The sequence below is a fragment of the Piliocolobus tephrosceles genome, chromosome 2, assembly GCF_002776525.5.
Source record: "Piliocolobus tephrosceles isolate RC106 chromosome 2, ASM277652v3, whole genome shotgun sequence".
Classification (NCBI taxonomy): domain Eukaryota; kingdom Metazoa; phylum Chordata; class Mammalia; order Primates; family Cercopithecidae; genus Piliocolobus; species Piliocolobus tephrosceles.
The window spans coordinates 68,885,585-68,908,634 of record NC_045435.1 but is presented as its reverse complement, the minus strand read 5'-3'; the positions used below and the strand labels follow the sequence as shown (position 1 = coordinate 68,908,634).

The 23,050-nt window shown below is 37.8% G+C and overlaps 1 protein-coding gene across 2 annotated transcripts in view; it reads right to left on the bottom strand.

Annotated features, from left to right (window-relative positions):
* The window catches only part of SUCLG2 (succinate-CoA ligase GDP-forming subunit beta), a 281,206-nt gene that overhangs the window by 84,617 nt on the left and 173,539 nt on the right, over nt 1–23,050 (bottom strand). For both annotated transcript variants that reach the window (XM_023200260.2, XM_023200263.2), the window contains exons 8-9: nt 22,592–22,753; nt 20,266–20,408 (exon numbers count right to left, since the gene is read on the bottom strand). In XM_023200260.2, the coding sequence (XP_023056028.1) occupies nt 20,266–20,408; nt 22,592–22,753 (305 nt within the window). The remainder of the gene's footprint in view (nt 1–20,265; nt 20,409–22,591; nt 22,754–23,050) is intronic.

The following is a 23,050-nucleotide window of genomic DNA, read 5'->3' as shown; positions in this document are numbered from 1 at the left end:
GCAGGTGCTCAAGGGGACAGCCTCTAATGGACATGCAGAAACTAAACATTTTCAAAGAGATCCTACAAATTGCCAGCCCACTTAAATGTCCTATTATATGTTTCCAATGAAAAGACATCTCCTGTAGTCCAAACCTTTAAATCAAATGATTTGCTGAGCATGAAACATTCAGGTGCTATCACCAACTATGACATACTGACTTTACATATGCATTTTCTTTATGTGTCCACCCCACCTCCCCTGCCCCATAATTGATTTTCCTTCCCCAGTTTTTTTTTTTTTTTTTTTTTTTTTTTAGAGAGAGAGATGGAGTTTTGCTACATTGCCTAGGCTTGTCTCAAACTCCTGGTCTCAAATGATCCTCCCACCTCGGCCTCTCAAAGTGCTGGGATTACAGGCATCAGCCACCATGCCCAACCAAAATGTTTCTCCTTTGCAAGTGTGTACAGTTATAAACCTGAAATACTGCCTGGAAGGATAACATTATTGAGGTATGATGTAGAAAAGCCCATTTAAAACCACAGAATTGACTATTCCTTCCCTTTCCTTCTCCCTCTCTCTCTCTCTCTCACACACACAAGCTAATTTTGCCTATCTGCTTAATAAACTTTCAATGGGATTCAATTTATGTGTAACTAATTAATAAGCACAATGTTAACCATTAATGTTTTATATGTTGATTCTGAGAAACCAAGAGTCAGGCCCACATTCATGTAATACAGCTGTTCCTAACCCCCAAGCCATGGACCAGTACTGGTGGTGTGGCAAGCAAGCGAAGCTTCATCTGTATATACGGCTGCTCCCCATGGCTCACATTACCACCTGAGTTCCACCTCCTGTCAGATCAGTGGCAGGATTAGATTCTCATGAGCATGAACCCTATTGTGAACTATGCATGTGAGGGATCAAGGTTGTGTGCTCCTTTTGAGAATCTAATGCCTGATGATCTGTCATTCTCTTCCATCACTCCCAAATGGGACAATCTGGCAGGAAAACAAGCTCAAAGCATCCACTGATTCTACATTATGGTGAGCTGTATAATTATTTCATTACATATTACAATTAGTAACAATAGAAATAAAGTGCACAATAAATGTAATGCACTTGAATCATCCCCAAATGACCACCTCTTCCCCTGCAACCTCGCACCCTTGGACCCTCACTCAGTAGAAAAACTGTCTTCCATGAAACCAGTCCCTGGTGCCAAAATGGTTGGGAACTAATAATGTAAGATAAGAACTGAATTTGCCTTATAATATTCTCCTAACAATGTAGCTACCAGGCTAGGCAATTCATTAATTCCAAAAACTTCAGATGGCATGAGTTAATAATTCCAGAGACTGCAGCAGTGGAAGCTAACAGGAAAAAATGGAAACTGGTGGATATTTTAAATCAATGGCATCTACATGATTCCATACTTAGCAAAACCAGGGATACCTGATTCCAGCTCTGATTCTGGTCTTTTGGAGAAGCCATGAACATTTTCTTGTGATAATCTTGAGGTGGTCTCTACAGCCAGAATAACCATATCTATTGCTCCCTGAACAACTGTCATGATTCTTGAATCTACAGATACATGTAAACTCTCCTTGTATCTATCTGCACCTGCCTCCCATAAGCTCAGGTTATCGCCTTCTGTATCACTCCTTCTCAAAGTGGCCACACCGTGGCATCACCTGGACAGCCTCAAAAGTCCCGATGCCTCGCTTCCTCCCCCATCCCAAGAAGCTGATTTAATTGCTCTGGAGTACGGTCTGGGTATATGGAGTACTGAAAACTCCCCTCAGATGCTTCTCATGTGTACAAGCTCCACCATTTGGCTGATTTCTTTTCCCTCTGAAAGCAAACTCTAGATCTTAATGATTTCTTGATTCCCAGTGTCCTCTTCATAGCACTTCTCACCATCAGTCTGTAATTAGAAAACTGGTGAGAGGCTGGGCATGGTTGCTCACACCTGTAATCCCAGAACTCTGGGGGACTGAAGCAGGCAGATAACTGGAGGTCAGGAATTTGAGGCCAGCGTGACCAACATGGCAAAACCCCATCTCTACTAAAATTACAAAAATTAGCTGGGCGTGGTGGCAGGTGCCTGTAACCCCAGCTACCTGGGAGGCTGAGGCAGGAGAATCACTTGAACCCGAGAGGCGGAGGTTGCAGTGATCTGAGATCGCGCCACTGTACTCCAGCCTGGGCGACAGAGCAAGACTCTGTCTCAAAAAAAAAAAAGAAAGAAAGAAAGAAAACTAGTGGAAATTTTACTGAGTCTGTCTGCCCCACGACACTGTATGCTCCATACAATCAGGAATTATCTCTCTTTTGTTCACCACATCCTCATTCCTCAAAGAGTAGCAGAAATATGGTATAGAATGAATATTTATTTTGTGGAATAAAAGAAATTAACTGATCTATAGTGAAAAAATAAAATAAAAATAACAGCAGCTAGCACTTACACAGACACTGTTTGCCAGAAACTGTTTTAAGAGCTTTACAAATATTAACACATTTATTAATCACAACAAACCTATGATAGGTACTATTATCATGTCTACTTTATAGATGAAGAAACTAAGGCACACATAGATTAAGTTCCCCAAGGCCAAGCAGTTAGTGGCAGAGCCACCAGGATTCAAACTTAGGCAGCCTGGCTCTAGAATCCCTTCTCTTATCAACTAGATCAACAATGCCTGGCCAGTGGGAGATGCCACTTAACCGTCCCTTCCATATAAATGACCACAATACCCATAGCCCTGAAGATGGCCACCACTGCCACAATTTTATGGAATGACAACAAAGTGCCAGACACCGCTGAGCACTTCATGTGTTATTTCCTTTAACACTGGATTAACCCCATTGTACAGACCAAACAAGTGAGGTGAAGAGATTTTGATCAACAAAAAGCCAGAAACTGGTGGAGCAGGAACTGAACAGAACTCTGTCTGTCACTGAAGTGCAAGCTCCCAAGCAACATATATATATAATGACCCTTTTAGTTGGATAACTGAATATTAAACAAATGAAAAATCCTAAAAATGGAAAACTAATATGCACGACAAGAATACCCTTCAACAATTCCGTGATCCCTGGTTGTTTTCACTGTTCTCTCTGTACTTTCATTAGCATGTTATGTAGTATCATACGTCAAAGTTGCATCATATATACATTTAATTTATGTAAATCCAACTATACAGGCACAGAGACAGAACAAGTAAGTGAGGGGGAAAGAACCAAAATTAACGAGTAAAATCTAGTGGGAGGCTGCAACTGCTATTCCGTTCAAAGTACACGAGTTCCTGAGAGAGAAGGAAGGGAATGAGCTCTACATACCCTCGTCGGGTCAGCGTCTCACCATACTATTGGGACTCTTGTGCGTAAAGGCACTAAAACGTATGGGTCACTTAAAGAATTTTCAGAGTTAATGTTGTTAGTAAATATGTTGTGCCTTAAGAACTGTCTTTAGAGCTTCACCCTCATATGGGGTGTAACACCACTATGCAGTGGCTATAGAGAGCTAGAGATGCCCAGGATCTACAAATGGGAATTAAAAGTAGCTCAAGTCATGTCTTCTCTGGCCCATGCTCTAAGACAGACACGAACATCTAATAACATGATACAACCTCAGAGGTGGAAGAAACAGCAATGGAGTCTCATCTTGATAGTGAACAAATGAAATAAAAGAAAAGCATTCAAATCTCAATTCCCAAATGGTAGTTGACATAAACACTATTTATCCAATAGCTACAGAAAGTCACATGCTGATTCTCTGACCACAGAGTAATCTGTAAAGGGAGCTTGTACAAAGAGCCATCAAAGTAAAAAAGAAAACAACAAAAGAAAACATTAAATTCTGGTTTTAAAAAAAGCAGTGATTTTTTTCATTCCTCATACATACCAAGGAAAAACTCAGCAAAGACCTTATGTCACCTATCATTATGAATCAATTTTCTTGACCAAACATAAAAGTTGATTCAACATCTCCATCTTGAAACACTCTATTATCATGACATTTGTCAAATACTGAAAGATCTGACCACTGTCCTCCCCAAACAGCACAAGGAACCCAGATAACAAATGAAGGTTGTACTCTGTAACAAGAATAGGCAGGAGACTGAATCACAGCAAAACACTTACAAATCAAGAGGGGGAAAGAAAGCACTGAGAGTGATTAAAGGCACGAAGAGCAGTAATAGGAAAGAAATCTCTTGTGAAAAGAAGCAATTGATGGTAACTTAATGGCGACAAAAATGAATTAGATCTACCTCAATGACTGAGCTCAATATGAGGTAATTTCATAAAGTTTATAGAAAGTCACTTAAAAATTACACAGCTTGCTGTAGCCTACTTTTGAAGAGAAGGAAAATAAAAGTTCTCCATGAGAGAGTTGATCTTTAGAAAAATGCATTTACAAACCACACTGATGAACTCTACCTATTATCTGGTAGATTATCCTTAACTCTCATCTGGGTAGCAAAGTCACTTTAGAACGGATACAGTCCTCTGCGTTTCAGGGAGAGACTTTGACAGAGAAATAGAAGAGAATAAAAATCTTCAAATACAAGGGGTTATAAAGCATATGGGGAAGGAAATAAAAATAGGTGTTAAAAGAGATGAGTTCTGGGCCACCATAGGGCACAAGAGTGTGCTGAGGCAAATTCTCCATTTGGTAAGAATAGTACTCACGGTATATGAAACAGGACTTTCTGTGTTGTTAGTGACAGAAAATCAACTCTAATTTAAGGGGTTAAAGGGAACAAGTTGGCTTACACCTGGGAAGTATGCTAAAGTAACTCACAGAAATAAGGAGTTACAGAGCTATAGCAGACATTCTAAAATGCAAGCAAACATGAGAATCATCTACAAGGCATGTTAAAACTCAGATTCCCGGGCCTCATCCCAGAGTTTCTGACTCTGAAGGTCTGGGGTGGAGCCCAAGAATCTGCATTTCTCACAAATTACCAGGTGATGCTGATGCCACTAGTCCAACCACACTTTTGAAAACCACAGAGTCATGGAAACCTAGGCTAGAGGAACTAAGCCCTAGGATGGAAGGAGTCTCCATCATACAGCTTTGATCCTGGAGCTTACACAGGCTTTCACCAGCTGGTAGGGAATGTAGCCTCTGGGGCCACATTATTTTCTTTTATGATCCCAGAAGTAGGCAGTATCTTTCATGAGGTTCCGGGGAAAAGCCCTGGGGAAGGTTCTAACTAGCTTGAGGGACTTGTGGCCAGAGACCATCCCAGAAAGAAACGTACAATGGCAGGGATGCAGTAAAGCAATTGGCCTGGCCTGGGCAAAAGCTTACTCTGTGAGTAGTATCTGGGGAAGAAAGGATCCAAGTGAAGACACACAGAGAGAAAGAAGGCATCACATTTTCCAGCATCACCAAGATCAAGGAAGTATTCCCAAAGAGACAAGAGGAAGATTCATAGAAAAGCAGGGTAAGCAAAGAATAGGACAATGCGATTATCATAGCCCATAAGAAAGTTCACTTTGGCATCAAGATGTATAATCAAATTCACTTATGATGCTGTTTTTTACAAACATATATCATCTATACTCATAGAGTGCTGTTTCTTACATAATCTGTGATGATGGATCAATTTTTAAAAATAATTCCCTAACACTCACTAACTTATTATAAAATATAACAATGCAAATTACTAAAAAATTGATCTTCCTCTTGCATGTCATGGCAAGGGTAATTAGCAATAAAAGTTTATAAATGCTTACTCTCAGTATTTGTACTTACCACAAACCTAAAACAGCTCACAAACAGGCACTGGTACATAAACTGGCCTGGGTCCAACAACACACATTCGAGTATTACTACTCTGGACCACGTGGACCAGGGTCTTGGTCACAACTACTTAACTCATTAAGAAAATGAATGAGCATAGCTGTGTTCCAATACAACTTTATTTGCAAATACAGGCATTGACCAGGACTTGGCCATGGACTGTAGTTTGTCTGCCCCTACTTTAGAACAGGGCTTTTCAAACTCTAACATTCATAGCTATCACCTGGAGAGCCTATGAAAACACAGACTGTGCATTTCTAACAGCTTTAAAATTGTTGTCAACACTGACAGTCCATGGCTGACATTCTGCTTAGTAAGGCTCCACAGACAAATCTCAGTAAACCTAGAGACTGGTATGTGACCTTAAGTATAATACTTGCTCTATACTGGGTTTTTATTGAGCCTTAAAAAGACTGCAGAAAAGACTACATCTGTCATTCAGATACCTACCCTTCTCTGCTTTAAAGAGATTAATACAATCAGAAAAAACTTGATAAGGAAAGCCCCACTGGAACCAATAGCATCAAATATCGGATGGTTTCCTACTTTCTCGATTAGCTCGTAACTTGACACATAGTAAGTGCTCAAGAAATAATTGTTGGCAGGGCATAGTGGCTCAGGCCTGTAATCCCAGCACTTTGCGAGGCTGAGGCGGGTGGATCACCTGAGGTCAGGAGTTTGAGACAAGCCTGGCCAACATGGCCCTGTATCTACTAAAAAAACACAAAAATTAGCTGGACATGATGGCATGCTCCTGTAGTCCCAGCTACTCAGGAGGCTGAGGTAGGAGAATCCCTTGAACTTGGGAGGTGAAGGTTTCAGTGAGCCAAGATCTTGCCACTGCACTCCAGCCCGAATGACAGAGAGAGACTATTTCAGTAAGAAGGAAGGAAGGAAGGGAGGGAGGGAGGGAGGGAGGGATTATTGATTGCAGGCTGGATGCAGAAATACCAAGCTGTAACCAATAGGAAGAGAAATATAGTATGCTGATGGGGCTTTAATTTATGTCGTATACCTTATTTAAGGTATTTCACACTGTAGGATAAATTGGTGCAACTTTCAATTGGTAGTGCTTTTAAGGATGTACCTGTATAGAAAAACTGAATCAAAGAATTTGTTCTTTCAGTATAAGTTCTCTTCATGTTTCTATACTTTCGTATTTTTTACTTTTGCCTCACCCGCCCTTCTCATTTGAATACCAAATATCTCTTCTTTGGAATTTGGTCAACACTGTCAGCATTTGGATTAACTATTTGGTCATTCAGCTTAATGGAGAAGGCTCCGCTCATGAAATGCAACTACTGATCACAGGTTATCAAACACAGAAAATATCAGAAATCATCTAAAGATGAGATGACTTTGGTGTTTTCTCTCACACCTGCTACCCAAATGCCAACACTCTTGGATCATAATGACACCTGGAAGATTCTAAGTCACTTTTGTCTCCCTCTCAGAGAAATGTGCTGCTTGGGATTAACGAGCAAGTGAAACCTAGAAGGTCAAGGGTGAAAGCTCCAAATGGATTTTCTGCTTGCTATTTACGATCTTCAGGTCTTTGAGTATTAGAGCAGACACCTAAATGTTTGCTCAAAAACATTCTACTGAGTTCTAATTGAGAAAAAAGGATGTGTCCAGAATACGTACAGATAACAATTAATCAAAGAACCCACAGATAAGCTGGAAGAAAAATAATTAACTCGTATTTGTACCAGCTGGCCCTTGGGAATGCTAATATGTGTGTTTGCAGTGCTCCATTTCAGAAGACCTCGAAGGTGGAAATGAAGCATCCTCAGGAGAGGTTCCTGGGTATGCAGATAAAATATCCATGGATATTCAGAAAGGACCTCTAATTGCAAGAGAGTTGCCACCCAAATTAGGGTAAAGTTGCTGCGTAAACTATTTAAGTGGACAAAACTTAAAAAAAAAAAATCTGTAATAAAGCAAGCAACATTGCTTAGAACACTCTGGTAGGCCAAGACAAGAGAAAGGAGGACAGCTCTGCTGGGCAGATTCTTTCATTGATAGCATTCATGTCATTGCCCACAAACTCCAACTCCAAATCACGGAACAGTAATGATATTTTTTCCTCTAAGGTCAACTATCAGAGAGGTCTGCTTGGATAAATATATCAGAAATAACAAACACCTGGCATTTTCAAGCCCCCTTTCATTTTTATATTTCAAACTAGTAGATAGCACCAGCAGATATATTACATATTTTTTTTTATTAGTTACTCACTGGCTTTTAAAATGACACAGGTGAGCAAGACGAGCTGTATTTCACTCACTGCTTTATCCTCAGTGCCTATAAGAATGCCTGGCAGGGATGATACTTAATATATTCTTGTTTGGCTGATGTTTCTAAATAGCTTTTAATCCAGTTTAGTCATTCTGTGGTCTGGGGAACTAGTAACTGATTTCACAAAGGGGTCTTTGTAGAGCTGCCCCCTGACATGCTGGAGAACACCCCCCTAGTCAAGTCATTCCTGCTGTATAATGAATCTTGACCTCATGGTTGACACCCTGACTTGTACCTATGGCTGAGTTCCTGCCTGGTACTTGAGTCTTTCTAGAACCAAACTTTGGCTTACAGGAGGTTTGCCATGAATGCAGTTTGGCCCCTGCACTACAGTGTGGGGTTGGTGGCACTGGCTATTTGTTAAGAGAATTATCTATATGTTGTTTGCGAATTGCCTCCCTCTGTGTGTGCTCTGGCTATCTTCTAACATGCTGCTTTCGGATAAGGCCCCCTCCCTGCTGCCACAATTCTTCCTGTACAACCAACCATTTCCTGTACTCATTGCCTCTGGCTGCTGGATGGAACCTCATCCCACTCTCCACAAAGAGGTCCTTCCTTCCAATGCTTGCCTGACCCTGGTGAACAAGTCTAGTCCTACAGTATGGCCCCCACCAGACTGCGCCATTGTATTACAGTCTTGCCAGACACATGGCATTGGCATCTAGCCTGGAAACTGAACCGTTTCAGAAGGGCAACTCATTAACTTATTATGCTTTTCTTCCTGGCTGAGAATATTCAGCTAGATGACTTATATGGAAATTAAAAAACAGGCTGACAATATGAATTTGTTCTGAAAAGATATTTTTGGGGCATCTACCATGTTCTATGTGCCATTATAGGGGGCTACAGATAATGAAGTATACAATAGTTGAATAAAACAAAAACCATGAATGGGGAGAAAATTCAAGAAAGCTCTATACCTTCGTTATTTTTAAAGAATATGGAGCAAAAAGCAGCAAGAAATGTGGGGATGGGGAAGGCGGCAAATAAAATATAATATTTCTGAGCAATTTTACAGAATTTTTAAAAAAGTGAATGAATAAAGAGATTATTCAGTGGTGAGGACTGTAAATTGTAAATATCACATGAAAAAGAAAAAGGAGATGGGCACAAATTATCCCCAAGGACACATCTGATGAGGGTTATAAAGATGAAAAAGACACTTAATTTAGAAGTTCACCTGGAGTATGTTACTCCTTTACAAAGACAGAAAGTTTGGTGCGAATGCACAGAGAAATCAGTGGAATCCTAAGAGGATTTTAGTAAAATAATTCATTAGAGGATTCTAGCAAGAAAGAGAATGGAAGAATAAAGGTGCGTTCATTTTCTGACCAGTAGCAAGTATCATTCTCTAGGCCTCCTAACCCTACTGACCTAAATATACCAGGAAGACATTGAACAGGAAGATATTAAACTGAATAAACAGGAAGGTGCATTTGGCCACCTCTGGAATGCTTAGGTAGTTTAGCATCCTAGCAACTCAGAGGGACTGTATCAAATATTAATAAATGACTCACCATTAATTCTGAGATAATTAAAACTAACTCAAATTAGAAGTCCACAGAGGTAGTAAATGTATAAAATACATTAAAAATATGTAGCTTGGTCCTGAATTACGTTGATTTTCCTTTTTTATTGTTACAAAACTGTTATGTACCCCAAAGCTTTTCTTTTTCTTCTCTAAGTCTTATGGCTTACTGTGAAACAAAGCTCTTCATACTTGTTACTATTATATTTGATTGCTGACTGTATCATACCCCGCTCTAAGCAAATCCGGTTTACAAAGTTCCACATGCTTTTTGAAAGAGATCTGACATATTAGGCTTCTTTAAATAAATATATAAATAAAAAGGTCCATTATTTAATACTGCTAGGAAAATTATGATCAGGAAGACTAACAACATGAGAAGATGTTCATCAGGCAATGATGGATAATGTTGGAAGAAAAATTTCTAAAATTATAATAGTGGTTGTATTACAGGAATACAATTAGGGAATTTTTAAAAATATCTCACTTTTAGTAGGAAATGTAAATTTGTAAAGGTGAAACAGTGATCATTATCTGATATAAAAAAAACTTTCAAAAACATAAAGTGAAAATAACCTAAATTTGTAAGGAAATCATTCTTAACTGAAATGTTGAAAAACTAATTAAAATTTCCTCAAACTTTAATCATTCCATAGCTATAAAGGCAATATGTCTAAAAAGCCATTACTGACATATCCTAAAGGTTCTCATAATCAAATCCTTCCTTTAGGGGAACAAGTAAACTATGAAAAGAAAAGATATTTTACTTTACATTTAGACTGGGGGTTTCTGATTGTCCTTTCTTTAAAAGTGTCTCAGCTTGGTGTTGTGGCGCACGTCTGTAATCCTAGCACTTTGGGAGGCTAAGATAGGCAGACCGCTTGAGTCCAGGAGTTTGAGACTAGGCAGGGCAACAAACCCTAGCTCTACAAAAAAAAAAAAAAAAAAAATTCAATTAGCCAGGTGCAGTGGCATGCACCTGCAGTCCTAGCAACTCAGGAGGCTGAGGTGGGAGGGTCTCTTCAGCCCAGGAGGCCAAGGCTACAGTGACCTGCGATCGCACCACTATACTCCAGCCTGGGTGACACAATGAGATCTTGTGAAAGAGACAGACAGACAAGAAAAAAGGAAGGAAGGAAGGAAGGAAGGAAGGAAGGAAGGAAGGAAGGAAGGAAGGAAGGAAGGAAGGAAGGGAGGGAGGGAAAAAAGGTGTCTCTATCATATAATCTAAGAAAAGCTGCTCATAATTATCCAAAACACTACGCAGGCAATTCTCATTATCCACAGTAGTTATGGTCTATACAGTCACTATAACCACGGAATTAAAAATACTCAACCATTGTTCTTAGGGGAAATACACAGTTACATTTTTAGGAGCCTCTAGTCACAATATTTTCATCAGCAGATCAATTCCTACTTTTGTTTTAAGTATGCTTCTGTTTAAGGACACTTTATTTAATATATATTGTTGCTTCTCGTGGCCAAGAGCACTATAACTCATGCTTGAATGAAGCTTATCTAGCACCTGTATGCTCTCTGTAGGGCACATCACAGACTTCTTACACTTAGGAACGCTAGAAAGCATTCAACACTATGCTTAGGGGCCAACAGTGAAATCATACACACAAAAAAGGAAAAATGCAAAAAACATGGCCATAAATAGACTGCAAAAGGACATGTTTTACAGTATGAAAGCTGAAACAAGAAGGTAGAGGATTGCCTTGTTTGATCTCATTTTGGAACATGTGCATTGGGTAACTAAAATTTTTCACCACTCTGCACATTCCCTTGAATGACCTTGAAAGTGCTGTGGAATTACAAATGACTTTTGGAGTACAAATTAATCTTAGCACACAGGCAAATTTCAAAATACAGAATAAGCAAATAATGATCAACTATACTAAGAATACTAAGAGAAAACAATGTAGATTAGATTACAGTGAAATTCCTCCAACGCTTCAAAAGCATTCCTTGGAAATAAATAAGAATCCTATTAATAACTAGAGGAACATGTCACTTCTGATCCTAATATTCATTTTGCTTTAAACAGACTGGGAGAACTGTTCCCTTTGTGGGAGGGGTGGGGGGAGAATACCATCTTTTACTTGAAATTGTACCATGGTATGTTGATTTATGAAACGACAAATTTTAAAAGTCTTAAAACAAGTTTCAGGGGAAACTAAGGAAATCATAGTAAAAAATACTAACAGGCATGAGGTGATCTCAGTATACTCTACACAAAAGCATTTCAAGTATACATACTTTATTATAGTGAGACATCAAAATTTATATAAACAAATTTAAAGACAAGAGTCAGGATGCAGGAAAACATGAGTGATGACATATATAAAACTACCAATTCCCTTGATCTCAAACACACACACACACGCACACACACACAGAGTCTTGTATTCTAAATCACTGTGAGAGTGATGTAATAATGGAAAACTAGACAAAAAATATGAAAAGGCAAGTCATAAAGAGGCATTAAAACTGCTGAATAAAAGAAAAAGATTAAAAAATGCTACCTCTCCTGTTAGTAAAGAATCACAGCAATGATAGCCAAGACATGAGAAAATAAATGGGCACTCATCTCACTGAAGTTAGCCCTCCACAGGTCCTTCAACTATTATTGAAGTAATTCAGCGATACATGTGAAAACCTTAAAATCTGCATACGTTTTGACCCTTACGCTTCTAGGAATTTATCTTACACGAATAATACCAGCTTTATCTAAAGTTATGAGTACAAGGAGGTTCACAGCATTATTTTAAATTTGAAACACCCTGAGTATAAAATAACAGAGGACTAGGTTAAGTAAACTTGTACATCCAAACCAATAAATACCATTCCACCACTGAAAATGTTATAAAGAACTGTACCAGGACAGGCAAAACAGACATAAAAAAATGAAAGAAAGCAGACTATATAATACTGTCAATTATGTGATACAAGTCTAGTTTTGTCAAAACTAGTGTGTGTATATATATGTTTTTTAAAAAGGTATATATAAATAGATATATATAATCTATCTTATCATTTTCTGTTTTGTTTTTCCTTATTTTAATAATTAGGAAAAGGGACTACTATTTATACAATGCCCTAAAACAAAGACAAAAGACTATTTAGCAAACTACTAAGTCGAGCCAATTTCTTAGGCAAGCCCATATGGACATGTTGCTCGTTTAGGAATGAGACCATCTTTCCCAATTCCTAATTCTCTGACAGTGGGTGGGGCAGCATGGAAGGAGGAAAAAAAGGATTCATAGTATCTGCAGTCTCCTGAATCCATGGGGTACATCCCACAAGACTACATCTCACCTCTACTATACAGGAAAGGAATCAGAGACCTTCACAGTCAAAAGGATTTCAGCCTTGTTCTTCTGAATGATTTTCCTAAGTTCACTACCCACATCTAATGATACCTTTACCAGGCTTTATCTGAATTGTAAAGTAACATCTCAAAAATAATAATAGTGCAACTTTCAGATGCCCTGCCACAGAAGATTATTCTTAAGATGCAGATTCTTGACATTATTCTTGACCACTATTGATTTTCTTTCTGAGAAATGCACTGTTTTCTAATTGTTGCATTCAATTCCTTCTTTTCTCGATGCAATAACATTAAGGAAAACAATAACCCTAACTCTTCTAATAATTATATATTTTTCCAAACTATATGGCATTATACTTTGATTCATGGTCCATTTCTCTTTAACAGTCTACAAAGGCATCTACACAGATGACTCATAATCAATTCCTAAGCTTGCTGGGACTAACGACAAAATTTACTAAGCCCCAAATCTGTTAAATTCTTTAAGTCACTACAAAACAAACTAGGGTGCATTAAAATCTGGATTTTGAAGACAGAGTAAAGAGTAAAAATCTTATTTTCGATTTGTTTCTGAGGGTATGTCAGTGAGGAGCATGAAAATAGATTTTGAGTGTTCCATTAGGGATGGTTTGAAAATGTGGTAGCTAGCAGATACACTGATCATGTGGAAGATACAAAACCAAATGCAGTCACCAGGACCCATTTATTACTGAGAAGTATTGGCAGGTAAAATGGACAAGCGTGAGGTGGGCAAGGAGGGCCAGACATTATTGGAAATTTTAATTAACTGGACATCAGGAAAAGATATGCAAAAATCAACATTTGTGAATTCCTGGCAGTGGGAAAACTACTGCCAGGGGAAAAAAGAAAAGGGCCCAGAGTGGTAGATGGTTTTCCATCCTCTAGCTTATGCAGAGTGACTGCCTCTAAATAAGGAGCTATTCTAAGTGGAAGTGGAGACTAAATGACCAGCTGCAAATTCATCAACACAAAATTAATTTTATCATTCTTAACAGACTAGACTATCAGGTCGACTACCACTAGAAAGAATGGCTGCCTGGAATTTTAATCTTTTCCACTCTATATGAAAAAAAAATATATTTTCAAGCAAGCCTGCAAGAATAGAAATGCAAGGTAGTTGTTTCAAAAATAATGCTCGCGTTGTATAAAGTATTGAGCACTGTATTCGAAAATAAATTCCTACAAGAGTTCTATTGCCCTACCAAGAAAACAATCGCTTGCAGATAAGCTATTTCAGCAAATACATGTGGTGTGTAATGAAATGGGTTTTGCTTTGTTACAATAATTAAAATGGACACCAGACCTGAAGAGTCTCCGAGGAGACAAAGCCAGTTAGGCCTCATAAGTGATCTTAACTCTGCTTGATTTGCAGACATAAACAAAACTTGAGCTATTTCTTCTAAATGCCTATGTTAAAAAAAAACTTAACTTAAGGCTAACCAATTGGAAGCAGAAAGTTCTAGTTATCTAACTTACCGTTACATAACTAGAACTTTCCAGCAGGACAGACCAAATAAGGCAACAGGATAACTGTAACCAATCCAATATTTTCTTTGCCTTACTTTCGTGTTTGCCCTATAAAAGTCTTCCCTTTACGTTCTTTTGATGGAGCCCTGGAAGCACTTTTGGTTTGGAGCTGCTCAACCCGTGAATCACTGGTTATTCAAATCAACTCTTGACAATTTTATGGCACCTCAGTTTATGTTTAAACAGCTCTGTGCCTCTGTTATAAGCATGTATCTGAAAGAAAACAGGATATTCTTCTTTGTACTTAAATAAACTCTAAATGTGCAATAATTTAAAAATATGAGATAGCACAAGTGAATCCTAAAATATATTTATTAAAATGTAAGGCATTTCCATATACCTGATACTGAAAATATGGCATGCAGTTTTACTTCTCTGGCTTCACATTCTGAAGTTTCTGAAGCATATACCATAGAGTACAAAAAGAGCTGGCCTCTTCTCAAATTTATAACAAATGATATTTTGTTCTTCTTGCAAACATGAATTTAATCCTCCCTTTATTAAATTGTTTCCTTGGTTGTCTGAGCAGAGAATCATTGTAAGCTACTGAGTCACTTACACCTTCCATCTGCATGTCAATTTCAAAACAACACATGCAGTAACACTGATTATCACTGAACCTGTATCAGACACCTCCCATTTCTGTGGATGTGCATTTATTCTAAATCTAAGTTTTGGAAGTGATAATGGAATGAAACACTCAGAAAATATCAAAAGCTAAAGTTTTCACTGTGCTTTAGAAAGGTTTGCAAGTTGGTACTTAAAACAATGTTTTAGGGTATTATTTTCATGTCTATAGATGAGGCAATAGAAGTTTAAAGAGTATATTCAAATGGCTAATAAATATGTGAAAAGGTGCTCTACCTTATTAGTCATGACAGAAAGGCCATAATGAGATAATGTCTCATACTTAACTGAATGACTAAAATTGAAAAGACTAACAAGTAGCAAAAGTAAAGTAAAAGATAACAAATACAAAAGAGTATACAGTACATGATTCCAGTGATATTAAGTTTAAAAATAGGCAAAACAAATCTGTGATATTAGAAATTACCTTTGAGGGCCAAGTACAATGGCTCCTGCCTGTAACCCAAGCACTTTGGGAGGCCAAGGCAGGAGGACCCCTTGAGGTCAGGAGTTCAAGACCAGCCTGGGCAACAAGGCAAAACCCCGTCTCTACTAAAAATACAAAAATTAGCCGGGCACGGTGGCACATGCCTTTAGTCCCAGCTACTCAGGAGGCTAAAAGTCAGAAGAAAAACAAAAAAAGAAAAGAAAAGAAATTACCTGTGGAGAGAAAGCAGGGTAGGAAAATGATGGGGACAGTATGAGGAGGCTTCCAGGATCCCTGTTATGTTCTATTTCCATTTCTATTTCTTTTTCTTTTCTTTCTCTTTTTTTTTTCAGATGAAGTCTTGCCCTTATCTCCTAGGCCAGAGTGCAATGGCGCGATCTCGGCTCACTGCAACCTCTTCCTCCTGGGTTCAAGCAATTCTCCTACCTCAGTCTCCTGATTAGCTGGGATTACAGGCGCCTGCAACCACACCTGGCTAATTTTTGTATTTTAAGCAGAGATGGGGTTTCACCATTTTGGCCAGGCTGGTCTCGAACTCCCGACCTCAAGTGATCCACCCTCCTTGGCCTCCCAAAGTGCTGGGATTACAGGCATGAGCCACCGTGCCAGGCCATGTTCTATTTCTCGATCTGGCTGGAGGTTAGATGATATGTTCACTTTGTAATAATTCATCAAGCTGTATACTTAAAATTTGTATACTGTTCTGTTTGTAGATTATACTTTAATATAAGCTTATTAAATTTTTTAAATGATACTGTCATATGAAATTATTTTCCCTCTAAATGGCAAGTGTGCATGTGTGTCTCAATTTGTGTAACAAAACAACCCTCTGAGGTAGGCACTGCTATTATCACCACTTTATAAATGAGGATACCAAGGCACACAGAAGTTAAATAGTGGGTCCAAGGTCCTACAACCAGTAAGTGGTAAAGACAATACTGGAACCCAGGCAGTCTGGCATGAGAATCCCACTAAGAAGAGTCCCTTCCATTCTTCAACTTGTCCTATGTGCTTAGGTAGCACATTTCTTCATAGATATTTCAAGGGCTTTGAAAATATGACTCAAAGTTGGATCTAAACCAGGAAGTACAATCAAATCCAATGAGTTGCCTTTACTAATGCCAATCATGTACTTTTGCTTTTCAAAACTAGGCCCTCAGAGAGCAAAAGATTTGTTTATCTTTGGCCAACAGAGTTGGGGTCACTGGGGAGATTCATGCCAAGTGTCCTTTCCTTGTATTCACTTCACAAGATGTTTCGTGTAAGTGAACACAAGGTGTTTTGTGTAAGTGAACGCAAACTTACACAAAAGTTTGTTACATTTGCTACATCTTTGGAATTCTAAGTTCAGAACTAAAATAGAAACCAGGGTATAATTTGGAAAACAAAAACCCAAGGATAATATTCTATATAGTGCTTTTCTTTTAAATGTCTTCCAATTCTTAACAGAAAACCACAAAACCCTACTTCTATTTCCTATTTTATATTATTTTTGCTCTTTATGATTTAAAGAATACTAATGCTTAGAATTCTTTAAATCAAAATGATGAAGACCACCAGCAGAACAAACTCTATTACTTTTCTCTCATCTCAACCTCAGCTGGAAGATAAGAGAATTATAAAATATTTAATGATACACTTCATATGAATTCAGTTCAGTGAGTTTATCTTGAAAAGACTCTTGTTTTATTCAGCTTGGTAGAGGAACTTCATTTCATATATAAGATAAAATAATAAGAAACACATTAGTTATAGAGATACTTGTGTTAGGTCCAAGTGAAAATCAGCATTTGGGTTAACAGTCAAGCAAAATAAGTAAAATTTTCAGCTCTATGACTGACATCATGAGTAGAAATATATGTCAACCTGTAATATTTTTATTCAATGATGTTGTGTTTACTAATCAACAGAATTATCTTAGACATACTGCAAATAAGCAGTTGTTAATATCAGTTGATAAAAGTTTAACAAAAACTGGTGTTCTGTAATTTTGACTTTCTGTGTATTCAACTTACTAATCATTTTATCTAAGAAGACAATCGATACCTTTGAAATAATTAGCTTTGGGCTCTCAGGAACCTCTACTTTTGGGCATGTGGACACGAAATAATTACTGCCAAAAACTACAGCCAGTTTCCTTGCAAAATCACATCAACTCATCTATACTATTTTTTAGGTTCTGTTCTCTAAATTTTGTGAAACGAAGCCAGGATTGAAAATACTCATTACATTTCTATGTTTTTTAACCGGTTTTGAAATTTCAAGATTTGGAAAAAGTACTGTGAGATGAGCTGTGCATTCATTTTCCTGATATAGCATGAGAAAAATAAAATAACTCCCACATACCTTTATCTACCCAAGATGACAGCTAATCTCAAAAAAAAGTTGAAATAATCCAAGCATTTGAAAATATTCCATAAAGTCAAAATTTTGGAGGAGAATGGTTTTTTAAAAAGGAAAAAATGGCTCTGACAGTAATTTTTCCACTCTCCCTCCCCACCCTATAGGTTTTACAAAATTAACATTTGAGGTGAGGCACTAAGAAAAGCTATTTCAGCGAAATCAAATGATTGTCCTGGTAGATTTCATCTTTCAATGACTCTCTATTATTCTTTGCACAGAGTTTCAGTAGACGCTGGAAGTTCAGTATTTTATTACAGTCGTCTGTCCTCTGGGTACTCTGTGGTTCAAGCAACTTATGGAGCTGTGTCTCTCGGTATTTACAGATTTCAATTGGTTTGGGAATCTCTGGGAGGAAAATGATTCCTCCCTTAGAAAGCAGTAGGAAGAAAGAATAAGTGAATTAATACATAATTAGAGAGCCACTGATAGGTATTTCTACCTAACCAATGAAAACAAAGTGCTTATGTAAGTGGAAACATTGTTCTTTTGGCAAATACCTTCCTCATGGCTGGCTGCCTTTGAACTTCAATAACTTCGCTATTCCTGAAAGGCACTGGAGAATTGAAAATAAGTGCTAATAATACCTTGCCGTCTGTTTTGTGACAAAATTTTACACATGCAAAACAAAACAGGCTATTGCCAGTATATTTATTAATGGGAAGCTTCCATATTTAGTTCAGACCACATTTCATTTTTTAAAAATCTGGTATTATTTTCATTTATGATTTGCTTAGTAATGATTCAGATTCCCTACATCTTCAGATATTTTAGTAACCAACTCAATTTATTAGATACTCTAACAATATTGAGACAATGATTCTCAAATAAAGTTTAGGCCAACTGTGATGGCTCATGCCTGTAATTCCAGTGCTCTGAGAGCCTGAGGTAGGAGGATCACATGAGGCCAGGAGTTTGAGACCAGCCTGAGCAACATGGCGAGACAGAAAATTAAAAAAAAATTGGCCAGGCATGGTGGCGTGTACCTGTAGTCCTAGCTACTCAAGAGGCTGTGCGGGGAGGATACCTTGGGTTCAGGAGATCGAGGCTATAGTGAGCTATGATCATGCCACAGCACTACGGTCTGGATAACAGAATGAGACCCTGTCTCTAAAAAAAGTAATTAAAAAAATAAAGAAAAAGTTTTATATCAAATTGTGGCATATACATACTTCATAGGGCTGTTAAAAGAATGAAATGAAAACCATGTACATTAGACTTTCAAAATATTTTGTCTTTCTATGTAATAAGCATCTACCTAAACCACGTTATAGTCAACTGAGTATCTACAGGTGAAACAAAGCATACTGATATTTAACTGGGTTACTAAACTAGCTGATTAAATATTAATTGAATGCCCACACTGCCCCTAGCATGGGTGTGGTAGCTACATTCTAGTCAGCTACCCTCAAGTTAAAAAGATGCACATGAAGCAGCAATAGAAACTATGAAACCAGGTACCGTTATCTGCTACTTAGTACATATGTTACAAACTAATGGTCAGAGATAAAAATGAGAAAGCATACAAAAGAAGGTGGGGCCATTATTTCCCAGTGATATATGATCGTATAACCCTAAGATTTTCCAATATTTGGTAATACCTTCAGCATCTTTATGGAAGGAATCATAGTATGCCTTCCCTCTAAATCAAGTAAGCATACCACCAGTCGCTTCTGTGTAAATTACCAAATAAAGTTCATGCCAACCAATGTTTCGACTGGCACACTGTATCTTTTTTATTTCCTTCCACCTCTCAGGACTGTACACACAACCTCTGAAGTAAGATCCCAGGGGCTATTTATAAGCCTTTTACCCAAAACGAGAGTTAAATCATCATGTATTCCAATGCGATATAAGATAGAAGTTGCAGGCTGGGCGCGGTGGCTCATGCTTGTAATCTCAGCACTTTGGGAGGCCGAGGCGGGTGGATCACGAGGTCAGGAGTTCGACCAGCCTGGCCAGCATGGAGAAACCTCGTCTCTACTAAAAATACAAAAATTAGCTGGGCGTGGTGGCATGCACCTGTAATCCCAGCTACTCAAGAGACTGAGGAAGGAGAATCACTTGAACCCAGGAGATAGAGGTTTCAGTAAGCCAAGATCGCATGCCACTGTACTTGAGCCTGGGCAACAGAGGGAGACGCCATCTCAAAAAAAAGATAGAAATTGCATCTGCGGCTGCAAAGTACACATATTGACTTATCAACTCTACCAGGAAGAACAAGTGAGCTCTTGACAGTAAGAAATTAAACTGACATATAATCTTCCTACGAAGAGAAAGGTTACCTTAGGATCAGCTGTGAGCAATTTGAATGCTTGATATACTTGAGCTTCCTTTACACCACCTCCAAGATCCAAGAAGTTGGCTGGCTTCCCACCATTAAGGAAAATGATATCACAAGTAGCCATGGCGAGCCCAGCACCATTCACTGTGAAATGCAAATGGGACACAAGACAGGCTAAATTTAGCAACATGAAATGGTCCATAAACATTTTCCCTCCCCCATATTGCCAAGAGAGAACTCTGTCATTGCCAGGCCAATTTATGTCCTGTTTGGAATGCCATTAAACCAGATTAGGTCATAGACTTTTAGCATAAAGAATCAGGACATGTATATGCAAACAATGAAGCAAAAAAGACTTGGGAATGAGGAACAGGATGTATTGGGAAGTTAAATCAATCTGGGAAACAGAAAGAAGGAAAGCTTTAAGTAAGTAACCGATTTGGGCCAGAAGTAAAGAAGGAAGTTTTAGGTTCTGGAAAGTGTAAGCTTAAGAGAATCAGGAGGCAGAGAAACAAGCTATGAGAAGTTGCTAGGGCCTATGAATTACATTCTTTTTAATATACTTTAAGAAACAGGAGTGAAGAATGGAATTCTCTTAATGTTTTGCTTGCTGAGAATACGCTCCTCTGAATGTGGCATCTCTGGGATTGAAGCACAGGGGTCCCAACTTCAGTGGGATTTTATACCTTTTTACACTTGGTACAGTCATGCATGTTTATATAATGTTACCTGGATAAACTTAGAAACAAATGAACAAATGACAGCACAAAAACAATATTCCTATGCCCTTGTTCCTTTTTCAAATTAACATAAGCAATGCTCACCAGCAACCCAATCGTTAAAACTGGAACCAAAATGTGCCAACATCTTAGGAGCCCTTCCTAAGAAAGTAGGTGAAGAGTTTTAACATCAAAATTCTTGTTTTCCAGGGCTAAGTTTTATTGATCAATTGCACTTATTTTGCTTCTTAAGCTTAATGATATAAAATTACTTTCCTCAAGATAGAAAAAAAAAAAAAAATCTCCTGAACACAGCAGAAACTCACAAGGTAAAGTACCCTTCATTTTTCTGACCCTCCAATTCCCTAGAAAAGCCTATGAACTGTGACTAATTAAATTTGGAGTAACTCAAATAAAAATGCTTTATACAGAATCTTAAAACAATTTGAAATGCGTAAATCATAGATTCTGAGGCTGCTACGTGGTCAAACCATGCACATTCCTACACAGGCTATAAATAATCTGTATTTAATTTGTTTTAAAACCATACACATTTCCCCTTTCTAAATGCCTACAAATATTGAGAGTGCATTAGCTTATCAGGATCAGAATGATGTGAGTGATCTGGTACATTATAGTTATTGCTCCAATACAAAGTAAGAGCTTTTGGTATCACTTGTAATTGGATGTCATTTTCTATTGTACTGAACAGCAAACTCTTGGATGAGGTCTGTTCAGTTCTGAATATAATGATATTGTTGGTTTAATGAGCTACAAATCATTTTTATTTTAATTCCATTAAGATTAAGACCTCAGTTTCCAGTACAATGAATTGATTCTACCAGAAACATAGTCTTGTGCAATTAAGTCAGAAGCATATAAATCTGAGCACTATAAGCTGTGAACAATAATAGAAACTGTACTGCCTCTATAGCCTCATTCTTATCTCAGCTGGAGAAGCCATTTTCACAAATTTAGACGAGTGTGATGAAATCAATTGTTTTATTAATAAACTAGCATAATGGATTAAACATTTTATCATTTGGTTATCTTAGTAAAGTGATTAAAGTGTATGTCCTCTTCTATTTCCTCTGATAAAGGAATTTTGTTTTAAAACTAAATTTCAGAAGAGTTCTAGCATATTAATACTGAGTTGAGCAGCAAAGGTTCTAATTTTTTACTAAGCAAAGTTTAACTGAGATGTTTTAAGCCAGTAGTTCTCAATTGGGGTGATTTTTGTATACCACAGTCATTTGGAACTGTCTGAAGACTTTCATTTTAATTTATTGATTTACATGGGTTTATTTGTCATCACAACTGGGGGTTGTTACTAGTATCTAGAGGTTAGGATGCTAAACATCTTACGATGTACAGGATAGCAAAGAATTATCCCACCCAAACTCTCAATAGTGCCAGAGTTGAGAAATTCTGCTTTAACCCAGTAACCATTAATCAAAACAAACTTTGAGAAGAAACTTGGATTGTTTCCTACGACCTTTCAGCTACAAAAAAACTTGTATGCTTACTTCTTCTTGGTAAATGACATTTCAGAAATCAAGGGTTCTATAAAAATCCACAAAGCATTCTTTTGATATAACTGCTTCTTACCAAAGCAGGCAATGTTCCCATCTAGTCCTATGTATTTTAGATCATATTTGGCAGCTTCATTTTCAATGGGCTCATTCTCGGATTTGTCGTCCATAGCAAATATGTCTTTTTGTCGGAATTCTGCGTTGTCATCGAAGTTTATCTTGGCATCAAAACAGACAACTAAATAAAGAAGAAAACAATCATAGTTGAATATCTCTTGAGGATCTATAAATTAAGTTCTTCAGGCTGGTAGGCACAAGAGAAGGCAAAGTAAGTGCTGTCATTTTTTTTCTCATGCTACAGGCAGGAGTGGCTACTGTGGCTTTCTTGACCTTTAAATTTTAGGGTTTGGTCCCTGTTGTCAAGGGACTTATGTTCTAGTAAAGAACATAGTAATTTGTATCTGTTGTTCTCATTTCAATAGAATAACAACAAAAGTTGCCATCAATCATCAAAAGTTACAGACTGGCACAGCTT